Raw genomic sequence first — 10,994 nt, forward strand, 5'->3', positions numbered from 1 at the left:
CATCTAATTCCAGGAATAGAAAAGAAAAATCTTTTTTATTTTCTAACCTGAAAACAATACAATGATTGTATTATGAAATATATAGTAATCACAAAGAGTATTTTAATTTAGTCATGATTTTTGATTAAAAAAAGGATAAAAAATTATTGTTTTTCCGCCCTGAAGCTATCAACGAGAGTCAAATTGGATCAATTGAAGGGAGGTGTTTGGGAGATAGACCTGTTGGATACTACCTTGAAAATTTACTTTGACGTCAATAATTTTCTATTTGAATTAAAATATTTAGTTCTCTGCTATTAGATTGTTCCGCAAAACTACATTCTTCGTAGCATTTGTCTTTAGAATTATATTTTCGGCTATAACTGTTCAAAAGTATAATAAAAAACGCCCCCAAGAAACACTTTTTTAATGTTGTACGCATAACAACAATCCCACTTTCTTTTTGTTAACCTGTCGAATTTCAATTACGATCATATAGGTGTCCACGGTTTTTTTTTCAATTAATGTTCACTTTTAATTAACTTTCAATATATCTAGACAAATATAGTAATTTTTTTTTGGTATAAACATTGAGAGAACTACATGGGATCCCATTTATGTAGTACTTTCAAAAAAAAGTTTATCAAAGAGATTGATTTTACGATGACCTAAGCTTTTCCACGTGCTGTGAATATAGAGCCTCCTTGATTTGGTCTATTATTGACCCCCGTTTGTCGGATTGACAAAATCCCGGCATCTTCATCTCAAAAAGAAATTGTTTCGTGTCTGGCAATTTTTTTTGCCTTTTCCACCCAAAATTGCTTCTTGCTTATTATATTTTTATGAGAATGACCGGGTAGAGGTTCCAACTAGGAAATGTTTTTAACTTTATTAGCTCCTGTAGATCGTTTTCCATTTTTTTTTTGGCAGACAATTAATAAACGAGGAGAAGATTGTCAGAGCCTCAATTTTAACTTCACAAAAACTATTATTGATTGAGTGTATTCAAGTTTTTTGACCTCTTAGCATATAAATTATTTTATGAGGTCCTATTTCCAGGCACAAATTCAATGGATATTCTAATTTCCAAGGAGTTATCTTTTCTGTTTTGGGTATCTTCTTGTAATAATAATACATGAGGACGGTTTCGAATCATATTTGAATCTTTTATGACATAGAAATTAATGCACAAACTAACCTGGAACAGTTCGTCATAACTATTGTTATTCTTTTCGTTATTAAATTGCGTTATACACTATGATTTGGTTTGTAACTTAATCGACCCTTTCACAAGAAGGTTAAATATGAATGAAAAAGTAATATTTTATATATTTTATAAATCAACTTAGGTGAAGTAAGCTTAATTTGGCAACAATTACTTCGTCAAAGTTTATGCAATACTTCAAACTAGTGGGTCTCATTCTAAATATAGAAAATAGCTAATTGAACACCGACTCTTGGTCTTTGATGTGTCCTCATCGAAACAAAGCAGTTTGACTAGCGAGAGATTCACGTCCAGCAACAAATACATGGCTATAATTTTCGTCCTCAACGTCTAATCCTTGATAGTTTTATAATCTTAATTATCTGTGCCAATCTAATAACCACCCTTGGAAAACAAGAACATGTAACTTAAAGGATTAACTCCAATAATAGTAACTTAATTTCAGACAGGATTGTCATCTAGGAAATTGACATGTAACTTATGTTCAACACTGTGACGTTCGTCGTCAATTAATATATTGTATTTATATCTGGCATTGTGATCCTTCTAATCTTTTTGAGCATGTTTGAAATCAGGGTTATCTGTGTAGAGATTTGTTGTTGAGATTCATATTGAGCCCAATTTAGAATATGTATTCAGGTAGTGGCTTGACTCTTTCACGTGTTTATGTCTCGGCTACTTGCTGTGAGGCAATAATTATAAGCCGTGAGCGACTTTGAACTTTAGTTGGAAGTACTATTATAGCTCAACCAAACCTCATTTACTCCCTGCATTAGATGAAAATCCCGATTATAAAAAATTTGTCTATAATCGGGATTTTCATCTAATTGACAGAGTAATTAAAGCCTGCGTAAGTTTTAATAAGTTCAATTTATTGCCGGTGGACCGAAATCAACAAACGTTATTATGTAATATGAAAGCCAGATTTGAGCTAGGGCCACGATGTTTTTTTGGTGTTTCCATGACTGACAATACAAAGTCTCGTTAAATACAAGTTAGATGTACTGCAAATCTCAATCCTGAACTTAGGGCTTCTGATGTATTGAAAAGAAATATTGTTTTCTGAGAAGTAGATTTAGGTGAAATCGCATCTAAAGATTCATTTAATGATGATGTCAAATCCAAATCCTGTAAGTTTCAAAATGTTTTGATAAAGGATGCAGTGGTTGTACTATTCCAAAAGTTGCAGAAATGTAAAAAGAACAATAGAATGGGAAAAGGAATGCTGAAAGAAACACAAAATTTACAGATCACGCTAATAATTCTGCAATTTATGAGGACATATTAAAAATCCCTAATTTAAGCAGATTTAATTTGTATTTTCGAATATTATTTATTATGTGCCATTCATGAACAATGGTTGTGGCTGTTGTCTCTCTGTTCACCAAAGAACAAAATTTAGGAGAATTTTCGGAACGGGGCTAACCCCTTCTAATGTAGCTGTTTTCTGTTACTATTTCTTTTGATAAACTTTAGAAGGAAATCTAAGACACTTAACCCCTATATAAAATTGGCATCGTAATATTTTGACACTTGAGGAACATTTTTGAATATTATCTTCTTAATTTTAGAAAGTTATTATTGTGTGGTAGTATGAAATATTTTCGCACTTAATCACACCTCTATCGTATTATCTAACACCTATAAAAGTATTATTATGGAATCAATAACTTGTAACATTGCTACTATCGACTTTTTTTTTACCCTTCTTCAGCTGAATACGTAGGTGGTTGTAATATTGTAGCATAATGTTTACTAAATGGAAACTGTGTCCATATCCTAGGTTGCCATAACCACTTTAACAAAGCAGCTTGTTAGCATTTATATTGAATAGACTGTAACAGTCTCCTGAAAAATCGGATGTTTTTACGATTAGGATACATTATGCTGAAATGTGCAGCGACCAAAAGAGAAGATCTCAGTGATATATATCTTAACATACGCTTGTTTGCCTCGTTTAAAAGGAAAAAAAATGAAGTTATGGAGAGCTAGCTGGGGCTAATGGATACGTTGTATATCAATTTCTTCTTTGTGGCTATTTGAGATAACATGTATTTTATAGCATTATAAATAACCATTATTATTCCTTTCTTCATTTTGAAACATAGCTATGTAACTGCATAATGAGGTACAAGCTTTGGCAGTTGCTTACAATACATGAATATATTATATAAAAGTAATTAGCAATAATTTGATATTGTGGTTATTGTTGCTTGCGGAAATTCATGTAGAATATATGAGTATCCTGATGAGAATCAACATTTAGTCAGAAGATCTAAAATCAAGCTATATACAACCAATAGATATTTACATTTTGAATAGAGAGTACTGTGTATTAAATCACGAGTTATTGTTCCTTGCTTCAATAGCAAGGTGACTTAACTGCAGAACTACACTAGATATATCTCCCAAGTTTTGTAATTATTAGTCTAATATAAATTATCTCTAGTTCTTTTCCAAAAATTGAATTTGCGCGTTAATATTTTCACATATCTTATCTCTATCATCTGCATGATCACCCTTGCTTATAATAAGATAAGGTTTAATACAGAATGTGCTGTAAACACCTCTGGTGAGTTGCAATTCAAAATCGTACCCTGATAATTCGTTAAGCATTTCCATACCATACAATCTTCTTCTTTCTCCTTCTTTGATAATTGGACCTCTGTCTTGATCTGAGAATACATGAAGATACAATTTTGGCCAATTTGCGTGTAAGAAAGCTAGTGACGAGGATTTGAAGTAATGAAAATCGTAGTTTGACATACTAGTGTCCTTCATATGTTTAGGGTATTTCAAAGTTGATTCACTGTAGTAATCAACCACGTGTTGCTTAGAACCTTGGGCGTGGTTTTCAACACTTGGATCTTCACCAGTTTGAATATAATCAATTATTGGATCATATTGACCCATAGCAAATATATTATGTTTTTTGGAGTTTGGATCTACAGGTCCCAATTCACGGCAGAATTCCTGAACCTGGTAATAAGGTAAATTTAATTTATGAGCAGCGGCAATAAATGTTTCCTTATCACCTTCACCAGCAGCACCTTGGGAAAGCAATGGATAGAAGAAGTCAGGACCATAATAGTTATAGTACATTGCTAAGATTAAGGTTTGGAAATGGACTTTCTTGTTAATTAAAATTTGCCCGGTTTCCGAACTTGCTTCTGGAATAGCACCTTTAAGATCATGATAGGAAATTTTGCTGGTATCTTCATTAATTCCACGAGGATCACCTTTTGCATATGAATTGCGAGCCTGGAAAGTATCATCAACCGGGATACCTGCAATATCATAGAAAGTTGGTGAAGTTGATCTTCTCCACAAATCTGGCCACATAACCAAATGCTTATTTGTGAACGGTTTATTCACAAAGAACGAATCGGGATTTTTAATTGGAATATTATCTGAGTCAATGTAAAGAACTCTTTCAAACGAAGAGACTAAAAGGGCGATATTCTTTAATTGGAAACCACCAACGTTATCCATAAAACTCTTGGGCAAGTAGTGAGTCATAAGCTTACATTTAGCGTTCAAGGTTGGTAAAATATGGTGACAAAATTCTTGATCATAATCCTGTTCATAAGGCATAAGAACTTCAACTGGCAATCTAGATTTATTTTCACGAAGAATTCTGAGAGAAACCAAGACTAATTGGTTATAGCTACCACCTCCTAAATAAACGATACCGTCACCCTTCATAAAATCGTTGAATTTATTAAATTGCAATAATTCGTCAGAGTATTGAGTCATCATATTATGAACAAAAGCATTATGAGAATTTCTCAAACTGTCTTTTTCTTGTTGACTTAAAGTAATGAATAAAGACAAGTATTCTTTAGTTCTTACAACTTCTTCAGAATATTGTTCCCTAAGATGGCCACCATAAACAGGCAAATGACCATATTTATGCAATAAGTCTTCTGTATCTATCTTTGCAAGTTCTTCATCGGACACTTGCTTTTGCTTTTGGTAGTATTCTTCGATCTTTTTACCATTTGGAAAATGCTCATTATTGTTGATTCCTCCAATATCTGGTTTGTGTGATTGAATGAATTGCATTAATTTTGTAAAGAAATCTCTTGATGCATGAATAAACTTTTGTTCAGTTTCAAACTGTTCAATGACTGAATTGTTTAAGCTTAGTTCATTTTCCGAATTAATACGCTCAATCATTTCTTTGTAATTATACCCGCTAATTACTTTCAAATCAAAATCAACATTATTATCAATATCTGATTTAATAGAATTCCACACCTGGTTGGAAGAACTAGAATCTAGTTCGTTTAAGTAACTCTTTTGTAAAACTATTAAGTTTGTTTGACGATCTTGATGATAACCGACAAGTTTGTATTCTTCTTCATTTTGCTGGGAAGTAAATACACCTCTCGTGAGAGACTTTAAAATCCCAAAACTGCTTGATCCTGAGGTTAAGGATGATAGAGCTGATGATCCTGAAGCGGTATGGATTGAATATAGCAAATGTAAAGCTGACGCGGTAACAAAGCCGATTACGATTGATTTGAGTGCTTTAGGTGAGATAATCATAAGTTGGAATTGTTATTTGGATGAGGTCGGAGCAGCTAGTGATGAAGAATAAGATATATTTCAAAATCTCTCTAAAATTTTAGAGAATGTTTTTGTATAGTTTTTGGTTGCTTCTTGAAAATGTACTTACTCGGATTGTTGCAAAACAGATAATCGACGATGTAACGAGTTAAATTATAAGGATTCCAAATCTTATACGGAAAATAGTGAAACCTGATTACTATAAAGCAGAAGTACGTCAAATATTATACAATCGGCAATTAAGAAGAGTAAGGTTCGAAAGAATTCTGATGTGGGCTTTAAGTATTATTTATAGTGTATTAATCCCTTATTGATTTAATAATAACGAGAAAAAAAAGGAAGTTTGGCCACCACAACAAACCCTAAATAGTTTGCTATAAAATTATTTTTACCTGCCTTAGATTATTAGTTATAAATGTGAAATACAAATCTATACTAATTGGATTAAAAAATAATTGGTTTAGTCTAACTGCGGAGATTTTTCGTATTTGGCTATTGATCTTTGTCCAGTAACTTTTTTATAATTTAAAAACATAAACTCAATTATTTAAAGGTAGTAAATAATCAAAAACAATACTGAAATCCAGATTATTTTAATAAACCTATACTTTCAGAGGGTAAATTGAGAACTCTTAATGCTATTAAATTTAATTTTCATTTACGAATCTAATTGATTAGGTGGCAATTATGAACAATGGTGGTGGCTTATGTCTTCCTATTGACCAGAGAAGCCAAAATAACAAATTTTAAAACGGGGCTACTTCTCTCCAATTATAGTGTTTTCTATTACTATCTTCATGGAGAACTCCATGATTAAATTCTAGGTACTTCATCACGATATGATATAGAATACAATATAGGAACTATATTTCCCTTAGCTTCTAGAAGATTTTGAAAATATCCTGGTACTTTTCGCAATTTATTATAGTGGGGTATGGAAAATTTTACTCTCACTCACACACGCCTTGGGTCTTCTGAGATTTGCAAGATTATTTTTCAGGAATACACTCCTATTTCAAAATTCTAGACTTGGTAAATGACCAGTAATACGTTCCTAATTAAGTATGCAAACCTCTACCTGTGATCTTACATCTTATATTATAAGTAATGACAATTCACTTTTGGTTTATGCTACAATCTAAACAATTTTTGTATGAGTTTATTTACGAAAAATTTCAAATTGACACAAAGGGTTCAGTGAAGATTCTAATTTTAAATATTTTGTTGTAAGTAAAGTGCTACTAGAATAGGAAAATAATAATCCTCTATTGTTCCACCAATATCACAAACATATTATAGTAAATTATATCTTAGGGTGGGATATATATATAAGAATTGACTCCAGATAGTGCAGTAATATGTATGTCATGATTCAGCATATCTAAATTATCTTATGCAAATTCTCTTGCAAACGGAAATCATACTATACAAAACCGCTAATTGTACCACTTAAGTTGGAGCAGTGGAATTCACCTTCCAAGAACCCAGAAACATATGCCTAGCATAAGCCATGGGATCCAGAGATTCGTGAGCACCCATCCATCCAACATCTGGACTAAAAGATGTAATTGGTAATATTAATACATCTTGAATAAGAATAGGCTGTTCCATATGTGTGAAAAAAGTTCTATCAAAGATTCTGTCATATTTCCGACGGGCCACAGCTGAAGATGCATCAAAAATACTGTTTAGGTAATCAAATACATAATCTGAGAATATACCAGGACCAGTCCATTCCATAACATCTAACTTGTGCTCAAGTAGACCCATTTCCTCACGTTCCAATGTAGTTTCAGTAATCCTTGCGATTAGTTCTCCTAACATGGGATGCCCCTTTTTCAGTTGGATTGTCCACTGACAGAATTGGAGTGACCGAGCGAAATATTTGTACTGGTCAACCTCGGGATCTGCCTCTATTCCTACAACCAAACCAGGGTTTTTAGGATCATCGGAATAAATAGTAGAATTGAATCTTTTGCTTTCTAAGTTGGAGGCCCAGTGATCAATAGGTTTTACTGCTTTAGTATCCATGTCACTATAGACTCCTCCTTTGGCATATAAAATTAAATATCTGAAAAAGTCAACTTTGAGAATAGGCTTAGGCATAATTTGGTAAGCATGGATCACATCGGGAGTTCCAGAATACAATTCAGCTACAAGCTGATCGCACTCTTGATCAGCTAAAATATGGTGAGTATAATTAGGGTTCTTCTCAGTCCAAGTTTGCAGATAATTTTTGAATGTGGCTGGAAAATTTGGGTCATCAAGATTCACTTTCCAAGTTTGCCATATTTGTTTGGGTAATGGGGTGTCTCGGTTGTAAGGGATACTATGTGCCAATTGTTTGCGAAGTCTTGTTTTGGTTGAAAGTTTAGTGGATAACTCCGTCTGAAAACTTAAACCATTTTTCTTATAATCAGGATAGTGTTCCATATAGCGAAGAAATTGAAGCTTTGTTGAACTATATTCTGTTTTAGATCTTGCAGGAGGGCCCAAATCAAGGAATGTTATCAAATAATATGATAAACCAATTGTAATAATCAAGACCAATATTTTCTTGCAATGGAGTTCACAAAAAGTACCAACGCACTTTGATTGGTAACTAAGTATATTGAATATATAGTGGAAATACTTGTTTGCAGTTTGAAATATACCGGGTTTTGGATACTCTAGAGGTGAGTCAACAAAGATACTGGAATTCATAGACAGTTCTCCCAAGGATTGTAGTGGAATAGCTTCCACTGAATCATCTTCTATGGTGAAAGTAAGCTCTGGATCTTCCTCTTTATTTGCCATTATTGTGATTATATTTGAATGAGTAAATTGAAAGTATTAAGTAGATATAAGGGGTGCTATTTATAATTCGTACTTTTGCAAAAATTTCCGAAAGAATCGTGCCCAAATTAGAGATTTGAATATCAACAATTCATCATTTACATTTACGAATATTAATTAGTGTATGTGTTAATTTGAACAATGAATTTGTTTAGCATTAATAATTTATTTCAAAAGGAATTAGGGTAAGAACAAATGGGCTTATATCACTTCTATTGCCTTTGATAACATTATGTGGCTAGTAGTGGTTCTAAGCCTCGATTAATATCCGAGTCACTTTCATAGGATATCTTTTGTATGTGAATTATTTATCTAATTAATTTTGTTTAAGTTTAATCATAGTATATCAGATTTGAGCTAGAAGAATCAGCTTCACGTGGGATCTATTTATTTTTATAATCTGGAATATGCAGCTTCTAAAAAACATGTGGCTAAAAAAGCTGTCGTTAGGGAAATCTGGGATTTTGCAGGACTATTATTGTCTTGTAGGTGGAAAATAATTATCGAATGTATTGAAAGGAGTTCCAAACTATGCTTGTGTAGCAGAATCTCAGTTCTGGCTCCTAGTTGCTGGAGTCAACTAAACCCTTTTCAAGTCAGCAATAACAATGTATTCCTGAATATTCATTTCCCGTACAATACTTTTTAGTCTAGATTGACTGCGAAAACAATGAAAAATTAAAATTTAGTTTGTATCTTTTCTAAATATTTTTTTGAGTCACTGTAGACTTCTCAATATTTTGCAACACGTGTATTATTGTGTGGTCAAAACCTATTTATGAATATCTGATTATTGACTTGAGTAATTTTTTTTTTTTTGGCACTCGTACGATAAGCTGATATATCTCAAGATCTCACAATGCTAAAAAAGGTCTTCCATGCAGATCTAAATTTAGTCCAATTAGTTTTATGCGGATGGCTTTATCACTCTGCTTAAACCTGCGTTAGCTTTTTTCCACACGCAACTAAATATGATGGCCCTCCTAGCCCTGGCAATATATCTACCACCTATCTTTCGTTGATAAATATGTCAAACCTTTTGAACGTGTTGAACTGTCACAAGAGTCTAGTGTAAGCAGAAGTATTACTTCTAGTGATAATTATTCAGAATTAGTGTACAAATTTAAACTTTACAAACATAAATACATTAATCTTCCATTCCAGGCATTGGATCGTCTTTCTTCCAAGAGCCCAGGAACATATGCTTGGCATAGGCAATAGGATGTTTAGAATCACCAGCACCCATAGTATTCACATCAGGACTAAATGAAGTTATCGGCAATACCATCACGTCATCTAATACAATGGGCTGTTCCATCCCGGTAAACAATTTCCAATCCACTGCTCCATCATATTTCCTCAGTTTGAAGCTAGCACGAGATTCAAGAATGCTATTAATATATGCAAACACATAATCTGTGAATATCCCAGGTCCGGTCCAGTTCATGATATCTCCTCCTTCATCTTTTCCCAATACTTTTTCTAAAGTACCCTGTTCTTCTCTTTGTAATGTAAGTTCCGTGATTTTTGCAATCAATTGTCCCAACATGGGATGTCCTTTCTTCAGTTGAATAGTCCATTGGCAGAATTGAATTCTTCTAGCATACCATTCGGCCCAATCAGGACGATCAGGATCAGCTTCTATACCCACAACTAATCCCGCATTATTAACAACTCCTAAATAAACTTGACTATTCGAAACCCAATCATCAATGGGTTTTAATGCAGTGGTGTCTATATCTGTATAAACTCCTCCTTTAGCGAAAAGGATCAAGTATCGGAAAAAATCTGCCTTGAGAATACTCTTGGGCATGATCTTGTACGTATGAGCCACATCAGGGACACTAACAAACAATTTCTCAACAAGAACATCACACTCGGCGTCTGAAAGAACATAGTGTTTGTATCCAGCGTTCTTTTGTTCCCAAGTACCTTGATATCGTCTATATTTATGAGGAAAATCATGTTCATCAAGGCCAACTTTCCACGTCTGCCAGATTTTCTTGGGAAAGGAATCATTGGGATCATAGGGGAATGCAGATGATAATTGCTGCTGGACAATTGTATCTTTAGTTATGGCAATCCTGGAAGTTGGTTGGAAGTTTAGTCCTGTTTTCTTCCAGTCGAAATGTGTTTCTAATGCATTGACAAGTTCTAGTTTGGCACTACTGAATTCCTTGACTGATTCAGTGTGACTAGTAAATAAAGAACTAATGGTAAAGTATATTATCCATAGGGTTAGTAAGGCGAATATAAACCTTTTTAGACCTGGTTGGACCATTTTCGTGGGATCGATCTTATCAACGTGAGTATTTACTATTTTGAAAAAAAAAAATATAGATATAGCTTTGATATCAGTTGACCCCCTCCTGAAAAAAAAAAT

At 33.3% G+C, this 10,994-nt stretch overlaps 3 protein-coding genes across 3 annotated transcripts; all 3 read right to left on the reverse strand. All coding sequences in view use genetic code 12, as the record gives it.

Moving 5' to 3' along the window:
* Positions 1–3,351: 3,351 nt before the first annotated feature.
* Positions 3,352–5,755, reverse strand: SPAPADRAFT_72460 (alpha-mannosyltransferase; the record flags this gene model as incomplete). Its single annotated transcript, XM_007376429.1, has 2 exons — positions 3,352–5,575; positions 5,723–5,755. The coding sequence occupies 2 exons, from the start codon at positions 5,753–5,755 to the stop codon at positions 3,650–3,652; spliced, it is 1,959 nt and encodes a 652-aa protein (XP_007376491.1).
* A 640-nt stretch (positions 5,756–6,395) lies between these two features.
* On the reverse strand, positions 6,396–8,582 carry SPAPADRAFT_72461 (glycosyltransferase family 32 protein; the record flags this gene model as incomplete). The annotated part of the gene is made up of 2 exons (XM_007376430.1): positions 6,396–8,129; positions 8,367–8,582. The coding sequence occupies 2 exons, from the start codon at positions 8,570–8,572 to the stop codon at positions 7,226–7,228; spliced, it is 1,110 nt and encodes a 369-aa protein (XP_007376492.1).
* Positions 8,583–9,430: 848 nt separating this feature from the next.
* On the reverse strand, positions 9,431–10,913 carry SPAPADRAFT_62316 (glycosyltransferase family 32 protein; the record flags this gene model as incomplete). The annotated part of the gene is made up of 1 exon (XM_007376431.1): positions 9,431–10,913. The coding sequence occupies one exon, from the start codon at positions 10,890–10,892 to the stop codon at positions 9,759–9,761; it is 1,134 nt and encodes a 377-aa protein (XP_007376493.1).
* Between the last annotated feature and the right edge of the window lie 81 nt (positions 10,914–10,994).

This window comes from Spathaspora passalidarum (genome assembly GCF_000223485.1).
Source record: "Spathaspora passalidarum NRRL Y-27907 unplaced genomic scaffold SPAPAscaffold_5, whole genome shotgun sequence".
Taxonomy (NCBI): Eukaryota; Fungi; Ascomycota; class Pichiomycetes; order Serinales; family Debaryomycetaceae; genus Spathaspora; species Spathaspora passalidarum.